The sequence below is a fragment of the Macadamia integrifolia genome, unplaced genomic scaffold (assembly GCF_013358625.1).
Source record: "Macadamia integrifolia cultivar HAES 741 unplaced genomic scaffold, SCU_Mint_v3 scaffold94, whole genome shotgun sequence".
Classification (NCBI taxonomy): Eukaryota; Viridiplantae; Streptophyta; class Magnoliopsida; order Proteales; family Proteaceae; genus Macadamia; species Macadamia integrifolia.
The window spans coordinates 278,107-295,909 of record NW_024870588.1 but is presented as its reverse complement, the minus strand read 5'-3'; the positions used below and the strand labels follow the sequence as shown (position 1 = coordinate 295,909).

At 37.9% G+C, this 17,803-nt stretch overlaps 2 protein-coding genes across 5 annotated transcripts; one reads left to right on the top strand and one right to left on the bottom strand.

Annotated features, from left to right (window-relative positions):
- Positions 1-1,955: 1,955 nt before the first annotated feature.
- Positions 1,956-10,653, top strand: LOC122070521 (nuclear pore complex protein NUP50A-like). Of its 4 annotated transcripts, XR_006137813.1 has the most exons (4): positions 1,960-2,203; positions 3,767-5,046; positions 9,950-10,027; positions 10,248-10,653. XR_006137813.1 is itself a non-coding variant. In XM_042634691.1 (3 exons), exons 2-3 carry the CDS (start codon positions 3,840-3,842, stop codon positions 10,319-10,321), a joined length of 1,281 nt encoding a protein of 426 aa, XP_042490625.1. In that variant the 5' UTR covers positions 1,956-2,203; positions 3,767-3,839; the 3' UTR covers positions 10,322-10,653. The 4 variants fall into 4 exon arrangements, 3 of the variants coding, with proteins under 3 accessions (XP_042490625.1, XP_042490626.1, XP_042490628.1); XM_042634691.1 differs by lacking the exon at positions 9,950-10,027 and having other exon boundaries at positions 1,956-2,203; XM_042634692.1 differs by lacking the exon at positions 9,950-10,027 and having other exon boundaries at positions 1,957-2,203; positions 3,827-5,046.
- A 5,197-nt stretch (positions 10,654-15,850) lies between these two features.
- Positions 15,851-16,723, bottom strand: LOC122070533 (thionin-like protein 2). The gene is made up of 2 exons (XM_042634715.1): positions 16,118-16,723; positions 15,851-16,042 (listed from the first exon to the last, which is right to left on the bottom strand). Exons 1-2 carry the CDS (start codon positions 16,443-16,445, stop codon positions 15,981-15,983), a joined length of 390 nt encoding a protein of 129 aa, XP_042490649.1. The 5' UTR covers positions 16,446-16,723; the 3' UTR covers positions 15,851-15,980.
- Positions 16,724-17,803: the final 1,080 nt, after the last annotated feature.

The following is a 17,803-nucleotide window of genomic DNA, read 5'->3' as shown; positions in this document are numbered from 1 at the left end:
GATTTCTAATAGTAGTGGTGGTTTCTTTATCATGTTGTTCTTGATGTCCTCTCTTGAAAAGTCACTGAAGGATATGTGATAATGCAATAATAGCACGTAAGCATGATGCAAATACTATGAATTCAATAACTTGATCATGGGATTATTAAGCTTACTAGCATATCTATTGTATTGATGATTTTTTTTTTTTGCAATGATTTATTATGTTAAAATATATAAAAATGTTAAGAATAGTTATATTACTTTTTTGTAGTTAAAAGGATATTAATATAGTAAATCTTTATGTTATGAATGTGTGCTGAGATTTCTCAATTTTTAGATGTTTGTGCTTCTACAAAAATTTTATTGGAATTTAGAGAAATGTAAAATCGTCTTACTTTAATATGAGTCTCTTGCTTGAATCAAGGTGTAGATTTCTATGTTGTTTTTGCTGTGTATCCAATATCCACTGTCAAAGCCTTATTTGATTTGATTTAATTTTATTTTTGGTGATGGGTTGGTTGATCACTCGTTCGCTATATTCTAACTGTCGATCTTGCAAAGAAGGGAGGGTTGAAGTTACAAGTTGAATATGTCAATGCATAGATGGTTGAATTTTTAGTTTTTTTTTTTGTTAATTTAAATCATTTTTTTAGATCATCCATTAGTTCATCATTTATATATTCTTATGTGTACAACCCCTTTTTATGTGCAATCCAAAGAACACTTAATTGAGCTTGTTGAAGGAAAATTAGTTTGCTTTTATTTTATTTATTATTTATTTATTTTACTGATGTTTATAAGAAATGAAGAATAAAATAAATGCCTAAGGGGATGCCCGAAGTGTGTATTGTTGTAGTATACAATTGTCCATGTCGCATAATGTGATGGGAAGTAATAGAGCCTTTCATAGATGGTTAGACCTATACAGTAAAACATTTATTCATAGATGTATTTAACTTTAAATGAAAGACATAGTAGAATAGTCCAATATACAAGATTTTGTGGTTCCATGGTTCTACGGTTGATTGTAGAAAGATGGAAAAACTTCATTGGAGTCTCCAGATAAAAACAAGTAGATATTAGGTTTTTATTCCCACAATTTCTCCTCTCTGGTGATGCTCAATTTCAATTTTATTTTCAAAAGCTTTTCATAAGAATACCAACCACCCTATCTATTATCCATTGGAAGTTCTTGATAAGCATTTAACTGGTCTCTCAGGATCATTGATAAGCATATAACGATTATGCATATACTGATTTTTTTTTTTGATAGAACATATAATGGGTATTCCATTTTATGTCTTAAATCTATCACAATACAAAATATTCAATTTAAAAATTGTATAATTGACAAAAATGTTGTACGTACTTTTAGTAGTACACACCCCTCTCCTCCATGACACTCTTTCTCCTTCCTGACCATGTGGATTCCCTTGTATACAAATCACAAGGATTCCTTCTTGTTCCCCCCAAAACAAGAGGATTAATATGCTTGGAAAGATTTTTGTCACAATTTCAAGCATTGTGCAACCAAAAAATCAGAAAATTCCAAACATCGGCCCAATTTTTTTTAATCCAATCTTGAAATTATAGTTCTAAAATGCTATCAATCAATCAAAATATAATAAGCATGAACTCAAGGTTTTAATTTCAGAAACACAGAATTAGGGGTTGAATTGAATTGGAATCGGTTGGAATCGATCCCCAAAAACACTAGAATCGGCCCTCAAATATGAAAACTCAACGATTCTATGGTTTTGGACCATTAATCGATAGTATCAAAACCATGCATGAACACTATGAGGCTATGATCACACTTGGGTTTTGAAGTTAAGCCCAGCCCAGCCCAGCCCACCCAAATGAAACCCTAGGGTCCATTTTCTACTAAAAAGAGAGAGGAATTTGCGGCTAATCCCAAATTATCCAAACAAGGAAAAATGGAGAATCATCGCCAGTGAAAGCTCGTTTTCCCACGAAGTGTTCTTTATAAATCCAACGGCTAAGATCAATAGCTCTTCAAACTTAAGCAATCTTGGCGGAAATAATTAATGGAAGCGAAAAAAATTTGAGCTTTGGAGCATATTCTTCTCAAAGGATTTCCCTTCGTTTTTTATCGTCAGGACTCTCGTTTTTTCAACACTTCCACCAAGAAGAAAAAAAATACCCATTATTGTTAAACCATTTCTTCGGGGTTCTACTGCTTCTGCTATTCTTCCATCAGGTAAAGCTCTCTCGGTTTTTGATTTTTTTCTTGTCTTTTTCCTGTATCTATTATTATGATCTTTGTTGGGTGTTCTTCGTATTTTTTGATTGTATGGTTAGGTTTTGAGATGTTTTATAGTTCATGGTTCAGAACCCATTTGGTATTTTTTTAATTTGGAGTTCAGTGATGCAGTTCGAGGATTAGTTATGGATCTGTGTTCAATCCCTAATGATTTTTTTTATTCATTTTTTGGAGTTCTATGTTTTTTTTCCAGATTTCCTGTTTATTCCTCCAGTTTCTACATTGAAAGCTTCCCCCTCCCTCCCTCCCTCCCCTCCTCCGGAGGGATTTCAAATGAAAACCCTAGCTTTTTTTTTGGCAAGTATGAAAACCCTAGTTGGGAGTTTGCATTTAACGTTTACTGTAACGCTGTAGGACTTAGGGTAGAAAGAAGCCGTTTTTAAGAATGTCATTTCGAAGGAATTTTACTTTTGTCTTCTTTAGAATCATTTTAGACAGATATGCTTCGTTTTGGAACGTTAGGATGCTAGGGTTCCCCCCCCCCCCCTTCTCTTTCTTGTTGGCACCACTTTTTGTTTTCGATGTCCTCTTGTTTTCTTCTACTTCTGGACTTTATTTCAACAGGGTGGCTCCTCACACCCCCTCTTTCCTTTCCACTCTTTCTTCTTCGCTTTCATCTCCTGAGGCAAGCCTCTCTTAGTGCAAAATTGGTTTATAGAGTTTCATTTCTTGAACACTAAAAAATATATATACTATTTGTTTTTTGTTCTCCTATATGCTCCAGCTTCTATTATTTGGAAAACTCTAGTCAATTTTTTTGTTTATTTATATGTAGATAGTTGTTGCTTCCAACACCATAGTTCAGAACTGTTGCTGGTTTATTTATTTTTTTTTTTTATGTCTGATTAATTTTCGCCAATTTTGCTCATGCTTGCTTTCCTTTTAGACACAGATTTGGTTTTATCTAAAATGTTGTACTCAGAGAGTTCTCTCTATAGTAACCTTTTTATGCAAATACATGTGGTGGTGGTGGTGGTTTTGAAAAAAAAAAGGGACTTACCCTGTGCACGAGGCTCCTGCATGTGCAAGGTGGGGGGGGGGAGAACTTCGCAGCCTTACCCCGAGAATGTTGAGAGGCTGTTTTGACCGCTTGACCACTAGGTCGCAACATTCATACCTTACCATTGGACCAAGTGGCCCTTTGGTGGTGGTGGTTTTGAATAAATTTAAGTTCCCAACTCATTAATTTCGAATGAAGTTAGGTGATCAGTACTGTTTTCTGTGAGACTGCAATATGTGATACTTTTTTAAATACAACATCTGCTGTGTACAGATGTCATCTTTATTGTAAGGCAACTGCATGTATCACGTTTAAATTAGTCTTTATATGTCTATCTTTGACGGTGGTCCTCGGTTTCAAGTGCCAGACTAGTACAAGCTGGAAATTGTTCTCCCAACTTTAATCTCTGGGCAAACAAACATCTCATTGTCATTTGTACACCCAATTCTCCTTAAACTTGGGTTGGTAATGATAGATGAAATATGACTTTTTTCTTACAGGTGCTAGGATCTTCTTTTTGTGATCCACTGATAAGGAAGCTTCTCCTGTTTTGGTTGTAGAATTAAATTCTTAATGGGTGATTCAGAAAATACAGTTCCTTCTTCAAAAAAGAGGGTTGCTGGGAGAGAGCTGTCTCGGGATAATCCTGGACTGGACGATGAGGATGAGTCTCCTGAGCAAGAGACTGGGACATTCAAGAGGGCTAGTGATGAAGTGTTGGCGACCAGAAGAATTGTTAAGGTTCGCCGTCAACAACCTCCAGCAGCTGCCTCTTCCAATCCTTTTGCTGCAATCCGTTTAGTAAATCCTCCTACTGAATCCAGTACAAAACCAGCTGAAGTTATCCCTGAAGCACATCCTGGTGAGCAAAAAGTTTCAGAAGGAGCAGAAGGAACAAGTGATGTGGGTACAGAAACTGAAAAGGAGCCTGAAATAACTGAGCCAAAACAAGATAAGAACGATAAGCCATCAGAAAACAGGATTGATGAACCAAAGGCCGAATCTGATAATGATAAGAGGAAAAGTGGTCCAGTTGATGAAGTAGGTGAACCTGAGATTGGTGAGGAAAAGGAAGCTGTTGATGAAACTGAGAAGGTAGCTGAGGAAGAGAATGGTCAGCCAAATACAGCTTCTCCTCTAAGTTCATTTCGACAATTGTCAAGCAACCAAAATGCCTTCACGGGTCTTGTTGGTACTGGATTTTCCAGTTCGTCATTCTCCTTTGGCTTAATTCCAAAAGATGGTTCTGGAGTTGGTTTTGGCTCTGGTGCTGGGCCTCGGTTTGGGCTTAACAATGACAAACCATCTTCTTATCCGCCCTTCAGTTTTGGTAGCTCTAACAACGGGAGCCCTTCTGTCTTTAGAACTGGAGGGGAATCCAGTGTTGCTAAGAGCGAGGGAGGTGGCCCCTCCTTGCAGGAGGTTCAGGTTGAGACAGGGGAAGAGAATGAGAAGGCTGTTTTTAGTGCTGATGCTGTGTTGTTTGAGTATCTTGATGGAGGGTGGAAGGAACGAGGAAAAGGAGAACTCAAAGTGAATGTTTCAACGAGTGGAACTGAAAAGGCCAGACTTATTATGAGAGCTAGGGGAAACTTACGGTTGATCTTGAATGCAAGTCTTTACCCAGACATGAAATTCACAAATATGGACAAGAAGGGCATCACTTTTGCTTGCATAAATAGCACAGGAGAATGTAAGGAAGGGCTTTCTACATTTGCCTTGAAGTTCAAGGATGGTTCCATTGTGGAAGAGTTCCGTGGAGAAGTTATGGCACACAAAGGTAAGAAGACTACAGTCTTGAAGACACCAGAGAATTCTCCTAAGGCTTCGGATGATTAAATGCTAAGATAATGCTAGGAGAAATTGAGTTCTTGTGTAAAAGCACACCCTGGGTAATAGCTGCAGAAATCCTCTTTCTTTTTGTTTATGTATCAGCAATTTATCAAGTCTTGTGCAGTTGAGATTTATAGAGTCCTATCCAAACTGGTTGTTGTTCTTGGTCTTCAATCTAGTCTTGGTCAGAATGTTCCAATCTTTTTTGATTAAAGGTTGTAGTTTGAACTGCATAACTTGCGGCTCCAAAGATGTTGCGTGCTTCATTCTAATGTTTGAAATTGTTCTATAGAAGAGATGTCCTTTTCTTTCTCCAGAAATGAGTGGTGTACTGCTGCTATGTGATGGTGAGTATGTCTTAGGCTTACTTTGATGGAGATCAAAGCCTGAGAAGACGAGGGCTAAGAATCAACTTCAGGGGAAAAAAAGAGTTTTTATTGTTCATGAAATACTGTTCACGTGAACAGTAACCTATATGGCCCCATGCCCAGCTCTCATGGAGGAGCTTAAGTTGCAAGATTTTAGGAAATCTTTGATTGATGTAGTTTCCATTTTCATGTTTCCTTTTACTAGTTAGGAAGATATTATCTAGCTAGTTTTTACTTTTACAAAGTAGGAATTCTAATTTATTGGGTTTCTATCTTTGTAAAAGAGAGGGATTTGATTTGATTTGTAGTTAGCTTCCAAATATGATAATATCTAGTTGTAAGAGGATTCCTTTACTTTCCATGCAAGGAAGGACCCAATTTGTAATCAATTTAAAGTTTATAAATAAAGGAAGAAGGTTGATCTATAGCCGACGATTGAATGAAAAAAAAATGAAATCTTTGTGCTGGAAAACTGTGAGATGCAGTGCTGTGAGAGACAGCTTGGGTGAGATGCCCATGGGTGGCATGCCCTAGGGAAGAGTGAGATACTTGACCCAACCTATCCCTCTTTCCCTTCTCCATTTTTCTGTTACTAGTTTCCTGCGACACCATCAAATCTGGATTTCTAGACAGCAAGTTTCTTGGAGATTCTATCAGCTACTGGAATATCGATCTTACTGTAGGGTTGGTTCTTACCTGGAACCACTCCTACATTATACTTCGAATATGCAGATAATTTTTCATGTCGAATGTTGAGCTTTGCCATAGTTTTGTCACCCTTCCTTGCTATCATTCCATTTTCTTCAAATTTTTGCACGGAGTTTATGCCTGTGATGAGACAGCCCTCTGATAGGGAGCCACACCTATTGACTGAAATATTTTATCAATGAGCCTAAACTTTGAATGGGTCCAGCTTGCTAAGTTCAAAATTTAGCCCAGAACTTAAAGGGCATGTCTAACTATCCATCAACACCCTTGTAGGAAAGAAGATCTCCACATCAAGGACATCAAGGGTGACCACTTTTCTTTTGAAATTTCTGATCCCCTCAAATGTGCAATATTGCATTACGAAATACTTTATTAATTATCCTAAATGATTGCTCCTTTTTGGGAGGGGTGGAGGATATTGTTTTGGGTAAATGGTTCCGTACAGCTTACTGTTTATCTTTTTAAATACAGAAGTTTTCCTCCTTTCTACTATATCATTTATAAAGTGGGTAGTGGGACCTTGGTGCCAAGCCCACCTGGAATTTTTTCATTTGGCAGTCAAGTGTCCCCAAATCACTGATGGATAAAGATAGATTATGGATTTTCGTTTTCATTGTTTGACCTGATATTAGATGTTATTGCATGCATTTCCTGGAGTTGGTATACCTCTTGTCTGAAGGACACTCTGTTCAAGTGACTATTTTCTGTCACCTGGAACTGTTGCAGGGGAAAGTATGGGGAATCAATGATCTCGCATGCTCTTAAGTCTTAAGTAATTAAAATGATTCAGGACTCTTTGTTGCCTATTTCTTGATAACATAAAGAGCCTTTGGTATTAGTAAAACATCATCGTTTCCTTACCAACCGCAATGCCCGCATGTTGCCTCCCACTTGTGCGAGTGAGTGATGTAGATAGGGCTGTCCAAAGGAGGGCCCAACCTGATCAATTCTTGGTTCAGTTCTGTCCTAAGTTTGGTCCTGGTTTGACTCCATCGAACCAGCTGGTTGGCAGCCTTGCCCTTCCATCGATCCAGCAGATCAAGCCTCTATTTTTGTCTTCAAGTGAACTTCTAGTAGCCCAATCAGTTCAGCCATTGATGGGGGCAGCAACAAGCCAACAACTGTTAGAATCTTTAAGAAAAATCTCTTCCAATTTCAGTTTGATTGGTTTTTTTGTTTTATTTGTGTCTTATATCTTAATCAGCAAGCAAGAAGAAATCCCAGGAAAAAGGTTCTATAATATCCAAAATCCTTCGCTACTGATCACAGCATTGGGTTGCTATCTTGTCTTATTGTGAAGATACAGCTAGAGGAAGAAAAAGGAAAGTTATCGTTCACATGAACAGTAACCAGCCCATTATCTTCAAGGATTTGTTTCCTTTTTGGTGTTTAGAGTCTTTTGTTAGACAAGTGATTAGTTTAAGAATGTTTTAGTTGTTAGTTTTCTAGTTACTTTCTTTTCCTTGTTAGTTTTCTATTTCAGTTAGTTTCCTATTTTGTAACCTTCTATTTGAAGCAGCTGTTGTGCCTATTTAAGAGGATAACTGATTGTAATTGAGACTATAATGATATTATTGAGTGAATACTCTTTGGCTGAAAGGCTGTTATTAAGAGGTGAGATGCCTAATCCCTTGAGGGGTGTGATATCTAAAACATGAGGGGTGAGATATCCATTCCATTATTCTCTTCCTCCCTTCTCAACCCTCCATCTGTTCTATTTTATTTTGTTTATTTTTCTTTATCTTAAGATTTTGAGAATACTACATGAGCTGCACATCAAGACACCAAACAGCAACTGATCTGGAGACACAAGACTACCAGCAGCAGCAATTAGAAGACCAGATCTGAGCAGGGTTTCGAACCAGCCTAAGTCCCTGACCTGTGCTCCATTGCTGACTTCTAGGGGTTTGCTTTTCAAACCTGGTAGGACACTCAGACCTGCATAGGTTGATCAACAGAGGTATGGATCTCTTGTTTTATCTCTCCAAAGTTTCCTAATTGGTGGCATCAACCAAGAACCTTCAGATCTCCACAATCGGCCATCCATTCTGGCCCCAATTTTGAGGGCTTGTTGAAGACCATAAGGAGGCCACTCGATCCAAGTTTGGTGGCTGACTGAGCTCTCTATCACCTGTTTCTGCAGACCATCTTTAGTTTCCTAATTGGGAACCCTTTCTCATATCTCCCAAACCTGAGTTCAGATTACAGAACTCTTTGGAGGGTTTATTCAACACCACAAGAGGAGCTACCGTCCAGAAGTTGAGTCCCATTAGAGACCCCTAGAGCCAGCAGCAGACCCCCTCCTACTCGGCCTAAATTTCGTGAGTTCTTTTGGTCTACTGATCTGTAAATCTAATATGATAATTAGGTTGGAGTTTTTTTTTGGCATAGATTTGCCTTAGGGTGAACCTACCTTACATTAATGAGCAATTGGGCTCTTTTGCCATATTGGAGTTGGTGTTAAGTGCCCTTCAAGACCTTGGTCTGTTAGACACATTTAAAATCTATTTTCTTCTTCTGCTTCCTTTTCAGTTTTAAAAAAGGGACTGTCTAAATGACACATTCATGGGTGTATTTAGAATTTGACACCTTCTTTTAACTGTCCCTTGTTTTATTTCCAAAAGTTTTTTAGTGTAGGATAATAAAAGGGTTTTCAAAAATAATTTGAAAGTGACTTGTTATTATTTTATTATCAAAAGCTATCGTTGTCATGCATATTTTTTGTATATGTGTATAATGACAATAGTTATCCTCTTTGGAAAAAGTTTGTGTTATATTAAAAGGGGAAAAAAGTGAGTTACACATTATTTGGCACTTTGAGGGGTGTCAATAAGAAAATCCATTTTAAAAAATTAAGGTTATGGCTTCATTTTGGAATTGCTTCCTTCAGTATTGGGGTTTTAACCAACATAAGCAACTCTGGGAAGGGCATTAGTAGTGCATAGAGAGTGGGATGTGTGTAGCAGTGCTGATGAAAGTAAGACAGCAGTGGCTTGCAAAGCCTTTATTTGAGATTTATATAAATGTTTATGATTCATTTATTTCCTAATTGCATTGATGGCATGCCCAATTGTACTGTAAATATATAGAAGACAAAGTGTGCTACAACTCAACCAATAGTAGCTGGACCAAAAGAAAAATTGGATAATGCTTTATGAACTTCACTATAAAATGAGAACTTGGAAATTTCTATACAAGTGGTATAGGAAATGCTGCTGAAAATCAGATGTGCGTCACTATATTAGGTTAGGAGGGAGTCCACGGGTTTGAGGTGAGCCAGAAGCTTCTCTATAGAATGGGAAATAAGTGTGATGTAGTACTGTAATTTGATAAACAGAACAGTATCAAATCATAATCTTTTCTCAGAGGATAAAATCCAGAATAGGGATAAATCACATAAGTCAAAATCAAGAGCTTAGATGGTCCATAAACTCAGGTGAGTTTAGCAAACAAGGGGTTGAACACTTGCTGAAATTCTTAACTTGATCCTAGTAGCATTAGGAGAGGGATATAGCAATAAATTCACCACTAAAAATAGAACTCAGGGAACAGAAATATATTGAACAATCAATTCTGAACATAGGCCATAAATCTCTGCGATAACTGATCAATAAAACCTGAACTCGAATCAATATACTGAATTGAGAAATCCTCGTTTGATGGTTTTGTATGAGATGGCTGTACTGTAAAAATTCTCCTGTTTGCTTGGCGGAAAAATTTCTAGAATGAAACATGTCTTGGTTGCTGCTAATGCTGTGTCTGTGGTACTTTAAGGCAGTGTGAGTTATTTATAAGATGGCTGTCCAACATTGGCGGAAGATTTGAAGTTGATTTGTCAAAGAGACATCACTAGTTAGTGATCGGACATCTCCAGAAGCCTTTCAGGAATTCCTAGATACAAGTTATTTGTTTACAAGATGCTTTTAGAGGGAGTCTTCTGGCCTTCCAGGAATTCCTAGTTCTAATTTATTTGTTTGCAAGATGCTTGTAGAGGGGTCTTCTTGAAGTCCAGCTATTGACTTATATAAAGTAGGTTATCTACTCTTTGAACTGGTGTGTATCATTTATACAGGTTTTGAATGCCCAAGCAAGTCCCCACACAAAGAAGAAAGTCCTTTTGTCCCTGAGAGAGCAAGGCTGTGCTAAGACATGCAAGCAAGTCCTTTGTCCGAGTTGATTGGAGATCAAAGACACTGTGCTCATGGCCAAATTCGTTGAGCTGGAGATAATATTTTTTTTTTAAAACAATTTTAGAATTTTTATTTTTGTTTCTTTTGAGAATTATCATTGAATCCAGGAGGGAGAGAATTTCCAGAGGCTTGTTAGATTTTAGCATTGATCTTCTGATGCAGATCAGTGGTCTAATTCACCAATTGTGGGTTAGTTTAGGGGCTGTTATCTTCTTTGTTTTTTATTAATTAGTTTCCTTGTACAGTTTGGATTACCAGTTATAAATTCTAGTCCTATTTTTAGTCTTATTTTGCGAAGTTGTCCTTGTTTTAGGAGTTCTCTGTAACCTGCGGTTGGGAGGACCTTTTCATATTCTGTTTTGGTTTCTTCTTATCATGTTCAGCATAGGAATGCTTCTAATTGGCCAGAGCTTTCCTGTGTCCAGTCTCATTGAGTCATAAGCAAGTTGATATAACACTGAAGCTCCATAAGCTCCCCACAATTTTACTAATTGAATAAGGATTGGTTTCTGCTTCTGTTCTGTGTGATTCAGAATAACTTCTGTGAGATACAGCCGCAATGCTTAGTGAGATGCCAAGGCAGGTTGGTGGTAATCCAATCTAATTCCAAGTGAGAAGCTTGGTCCATATCCTCCTACCCTTATTCCATTCTTCTCCCTCCTTGTTCATCCATTGGTTCAGGCTAGTTTCTGAAGGTTTTTTTTTTTTTTTTTTTTTTTTTTTTAATATAATATATATATATATATATATTTTAATGGTTGAATCTGATTGAATCAAGGTCCTGCTTATAACTTCTTTCCTTGAATCAAGGTCCTGATTTTAATGATCAAAATCAGGTCTTTAATCTGGGTTTTATACTGGTTTGAAGGAATCCTTCTGAGTGGGATTTTCTGAACTCTTCAATTTTGTGGTTGATTTTCAGTTTCCGATTTCAGTTGGCTGTTATAGTAATTAGTTGCCGTTTGAGTTGGTTTTGGGATGGTTTGCTCCTTTTATTTAGCTTTTGCTTGGCCTCCTTCGATTGGGCCGTTTTAGCTTGTGTCTGCTCCTTCTCTTTTCCTTTGTATAGTCTCTCCTTGGTTTTATGCATTTTATTATTCACCAAAAAAAGAAAGTTGCTGTTTATTTGTCAAATCAATTCACTATTTTGTTAGGGTGAATAATAAATTCATTATCAAAGAAGAGAGGAGAATATACAGAGATCGCAATAAGGGGGAAGGAGGATAGGAAGAAGAAAAAAATAGAGGGGGGGGGGGAATGCACCAAGCTGCTAGGGCAACAAGAACAAAAAGTGATGAGGGTTGTAAGATGATTAGGGGAGGTTTTAGGAGACAACAATGAGTTCGTTCCTTGAGAAATCTCTTGCAAAAGAGGGGGGGGGAATTCATGGTAAGTTTATGGCTTAACATCAAATATGGCTTTTCAAATCTTATCATAGGATCGAGAGTTGGAAATCCATCTATGAAGATTTTGCTCCATCCAAATGTAACTAACTGATGGAAGCAGAAAAGGCAAGTTTGCTGGCTATTTCACCAATAGAATTACCTTTAAATGTCATGTCAACCTAGATCTATTCCCTTTGAAGAGGGAGGACTCTTCTCAGAGAGGGCTAGCAGTGTTGAATGACGTGTTTTCAAATGGAGGAAGTGAAGGGAGAGGAGAAGAAGAGGTGGTTAGCATCTTTAGTATTATTTCAACCGACAAAGAGGATTTGAATGTGCCTACAAATTAGGAAGAATTGGGTGGGGGAGGCAGTTGGAGAGAGCACATCAAATAGTGATGGGGAATTTGACCTTTGAACCAAATAATTGTGTTGGGGCAAGAGGGCTTTTTTATCTAATCTAATTAAATTCAGTTTACTATTGTTGCTGCTTGATGTTTGCTGAATATCCGGGTTTTGATTACCGTTCAAAACTACTCTGTTTCTAGTATCATGACCCCAGTAAAATTTATCTTATCATTTCAGGTCTGTCCATCAGATTTGATCCAGCTTTGGGGTTTTTTTTTTCCTGACCTTCGATTAGAATATTAACCCATGCTGATTCTTGGATTTACTGTTATCGAATTTCTCTCTAAATCTGTGTCTTAAACTTGTTGCGATTTCGTTTTTTGGCTTTCTGAAACCTGACTTTATAGACTTTTTTTGGGTTTAAGAATGATGAACCATGTTCGTATCTTTCCTTGAGTTTTGGTAGCTCTGACAATGGGAGCCCTTCTCTCTTTATTTCTGCAAGGGCAATCATCCAGTGTTGCCTGATGGTCAAGAAACAGTCTCTCGGCATTCTCGGGGTGGAATCAACACCACCTTTCCCCACCCCTCCCCTTCTCTTCTCTGTATCTCCCTCCCTCCCCTACCGGTGCCAACATATCCTCTATTCGTCCACCTACCCTGTCGCTTCCCTTACCTTCCCTTCTCAAAAGCTTTTGAAAAAAATTGGGATCTGGGATTGGTAGAGTCAAACTCTGAGCTATCTTTGCTATGATTCGAACATAGATTTCCTGGAGAGATTTAATGAAAGAATCTGTTGAGTGCGATTGGCCCAATTTGAATTCGATTCGACCGGAATCAACAATCCAACTGTGATTCCTCAAACCATGTTTCTAGCTTGATGACTGTTCTATCGAATGACGTGGTGATATGGTTGGCCCCTGTTAGTAAAAATGGGAATGGTAAAAAAACAGAAACGGATGGTATGGGTTTTAAATAGTAAAATTTTTTGAATGATACGGTCAAATAAACGGTAAAAAAAAAAACAGAGAACGGGCAAAAAACGAAAAATGGACGGTAAGGGTTTTAAACGTGTAGATTTTGAACAAACGGGACCAAAAAAAAGGATATTATGCTCGTATAAATTAAGGAATTATTACATGAATACTTGCATCTAATGTTCAAAATAACTACAATATTCAACATCAATGCATATATATTTCATGTCTCATTATAAGTTTTATGACATAATTGAATATCGTCTACTACCAATTCTAAATTCATACATCATACATGTGATCATTGTTGTCAACATAGTCAACACATTCGTGGAGTAATGTATGTTCAGTTTGAGTTATGAGTCATCACTTTAGAAGCAATTTTCAACAAATGCAGATCTGGGTTGACCTGTTCTCTCTCCCTCAAAACTGGTTTATCAGGAGAAGGTGCCTAGGGACTTAAGTATAGACCGCGGACGGGATCCACGAGCGATGTGGGACTAAACTTCTTACACAGGAGATAGACACTCACACACTCTCCCCCGGTCCGTCCGGCTCTGATACCAGATCTGGGTTGACCCGTTCTCTCTCCCTCAAAATCAACTTATCAGGAGAAGGTGCCCAGGGACTTAAGTATAGACTGAGGATGGGATCCACGAGCGATGTGGGACTAAACTCCTTACGCAGGAGATTGGGTAGTTTGGGTGGTGGTAATAGGAGAAATGGGTGGATGAGATGATTGAGGTTGTTTTAGGGGCACCGGAGGTGGAGGTGCTGGATAGGAGACTGTCATGGGACAGAGGTTGAAAGAAGGTGGTGCTTCTTGTAGGGCATCTAGATCTTCATCAAAATCATCACTGAGATCCATCAAAGTAGCAGTAGACGTCAAAGTTGGAGGAAATCTACCACGAGTACGTCTTCTAGGAGCTCTAGTTCTCTTTTTGGGATCTATACATTGATATTGAGTTGAAAGTGATATCATAAGAAATATAGGCCATTGAGTTAATTTCAAGTCTGCGAAAGAATCAAGTGGATCAGAGTTCGGGAGAGAAAGATATGGTCAATTAAGTAAACATTATGTTCAACAAGTTAAGTTTTAAAAAACGCCAAATAAGGGAAACATGTTTAAATGGGTTTTAAACGTGTTTAGTACGGAAATGCTTGCCATTTGTTGTTTTTTTAAGTATCTTTGAGAAACATATGGGAAAACGTGTTTTAAACAGTAAAAAATGAGAACGTGTTTAAAACAAAGTTTTAAATGCGTTTTTGCTAACAGTGGTCGGGCCGCGCATTCTTTTTGGCCCGCCAACTAGAGGACATCTCCTCAGTCCTGACTTGATCAATGATCCCATAGGTAGGGGTGTTAAACCCTAAATCGAACCGGTAAAATCAGTTGGACCAAACTGTTATCAACTTGGATCAAACTGAACCAAAGCGTTATTGGGTCGGTTTCGGTTTGGAGTATTGCAACTCCAAAACCAAATCCAACTGCACTGATGAACCCGAAACCAAACTGAAAATGCTCAAAACCGGGATCAAAATTGAAACCAAACTGGTAAGAAACTGAAAACAGTCCAAAATTCATTAAAAGAAACCAAGGCACCGTTTGATGACGTTTTTAGAAACATGTTTTTCCGTTTTTTTTTTTGTGTGCTTAGAAATGGAAAAAAAAAATGTTTGATAAACTTGTTTCGTTTTACATGTTTTTTAAAACATAAATAGAAATTTATGCTTATTTCTGTGTCTAGAAACGGGTTTGACGAAACATATCAGACTTGTTTTTCCGTTTCTTGGAACAACTTGTGGGCCAAAAATCGATGGACCCCTAATGAAATGTTGCATCTCCCAACCCAGCATTTACTTTATCTGGCGGATTTTCAAAGTTCAAAGATTCTCCAGGGAAACGAGAAGGAATACACTGAATTCACATCCATCGATTCCTTTGTGGATTTCTCCAATTCTCTCCAGACTCTCATGAATCGATTATTGAATCGTTGGGGATTGAAGTTTGAATTCCCCAGCAAAACGCATATTGACCGAAGGAATCTACCCAACCCTACTTAATTCGAGAAATAAGTTTATCAAACACAATAAAATTCGTTTCTGCTGTTTCTAGACACAGAAACGGCAGAAACATTATACATTATCAAACGGTGCCCAAATTTTGCGTACGTTTGTATATGTTTGTATGGAAAGTCGGATTCAAACTGGACCAAAAATCGAAACCAACTCTATAATAGACCGATATAAGAAACTGAAGACAAATTGAAACCAAACACAAACCGGAATTTCCTTATTAGTTTGGTTTTGGTTTCAGCATTCCCACACCAAAACCGATTCAACCCAGACCAGAACAGAGCCAGACCGACCCGTTGACACCCTTACCGTGAGCTCTCCCTTTTTAAACCACGGGTTCAAGTGAAGAACCAAACTATACCACTACTAGCCCGGTCCTGTTGGGTCCCGTTGGCTGCACCAATGAAATAAAATACCTCAATAAAATAATAGCTTTGCAGTCTTAAATTAGTAACTAATAATGCTTCTGGCAAAGCCTGTGTTGGCTTCACCTGAGTCTTCACTCACGGGTTGTCTTCTGTTAGCCTCGTGGACTAATGTTGGAATCATGTCATTGTTGAGTCCTACTTTCTGCGCGTGATATTGCCTACCCGTGATCTCTCTCTCTCTCTCTCTCTCTCTATGAAGCACTCATCACTTGTCAATGGTGTATTTTAATGGAGTCTCTGCTAATTTTGGTAAAGCCAGACTAAAAACACAGTACTGTAGCAAATGTAAGTGCTTCCATTATTACACTGAGAACCCATCTTAAATTATAATCATCTTCAACATCATAATTGGAAAAAACAGAAGAAAATCAGATACTCTAGCAGTGCAAACAAAGAAAAACAAATTTAACGAGTTGGGTTGCAAATCTGGGAGCAAGAGCTCACACAACTTTCCACTTCTTTACCACCTGCAAATGAAAACATACACTTCAGTTTCCTAACTCAGAGAGAGAGAGAGAGAGAGAGAGAGAGAGAGAGTTTACCTGGGTTCTTTTTGGTACTGAGAGTGGCACAAGAGAAAATAGCACAACCAAGGTTGCAGTATTGATCGGTGAGTGACGAAGAAGAGGAAACATGGTCAATAGATGAAGGCATTGAAGAAGAAGAAGAAGATGGGATTATGCAATCTTTCAAGCATTGTAAGGTACAAGTACAAACGGTTTCATTTGGTTTCAATATGCAGAAAATAAAGCATTGACCATAGCAAGCGCTGAAACCAGCTGAGGTCTGTGTTGCCGCCTGCAACAACCCCAACACCATTATCATCATGAACACCACAGCCCTTACATTGTTTCTTCTCTCCATAGCCATCTCAAACTCTCTCTCTCTCTCTCTCTCTCTCTTAATTTCTATATTTCCAATAGCTTTGAGATCAAATGTGTTAGTATTCTTACCCTTATAGGCTGCTTTTATAGGTTCTAAACCTTAACCCACTTCTCTGTTTCTTTCTTGGTGAGACTCATTTTGATTGGTACCAACGGGTTCTATTGGCTGGATATGAAACTTCAGGGGGGAAAAAAAGATGAAGCCGCGCGCACCCAGTTTCCTTTTTCAGGTCTGAAAATTTCATTTTCTTGTTTTCTTTGCAGCCAAACAGTGTCTATGGTCATGCTCCATTGGAAAAACCAAACCGGAATCAGTTTCTCTTCATCCATGGTGAAAAGAGAACCTCTTCCACTATGCAATCTGACCTCTAATTAATTGGACTATGGAATGGTATTTTCGACATCTTACAATAGAGTTAGGATCACATTCTCATACCAAAATGGTTCTTGTACACCCCTTGATTAACTTGTGGATTCTACCCAATCAAAAGACCTATCCTAGTAGAGAGAATTATTAGAATCCATGGATCAGCCTAAGGGATGTATAAGAACTATTGACTCCTCACAATAGGAGATGGGGGTCAATGATGAATCTAGGCATCATTTGATAACATTTCTGCTGTTCTAGAAACAACAGAAACTGCGTTTCACATTTTCAGAAACAAAAACGGATTTTTGTTGTTTGATACACTTGTTTCTCGAAACATTTTTTGCATACATAATGCCACTAAAAAACACAATAGTATCATTGGATGGCCAAAAGGGAGACAGGGTTCAGTTGCCTCTTTTTAGGTTTAAATAGTTGAGAGGTTTATCGGGCACAATAGTCTTTTTGTTTTTCTCTCAAATTCGTTTCTAGAAACGACGAAACAAGTCAGACTTGTTTCGTCAAAGTCGTTTCTAGAATTATAAATAGGCATAAATTTTGATTTATGTTTCTAGAAATAAGTGAAACGGAACAACTTTATTAAATGCTTTTTAGGTTATTTCTTCGTTTTTTGGAACAAGAAAACGCAGAAATGGAATGTCAAATGGTGCCCTAGAATCCAATGATAGCGTCGCATCACTATGGGTGAAAGAAAACTTAACCCAAACCAAAAATACTTTTTATTTTTTATTTTTTATTTTTTATTTTTTATTATTATCTGTTGGGGTGGGGGTGGGTGGTGGTCAGGGAGAGGATTGAACTTACCGGTGCACGTTGGCTGGTTGGCCCATAGTATTTGTTAAATTTTAGATAAGCCCAACCCAATGTTAGTCCCAAGTTGGGCCTCAACTGTTTTGTAGACAGACCCATGGACACTTTAGGTATAAACCTGTCAAGATTTTGCGATATTCTTTTGG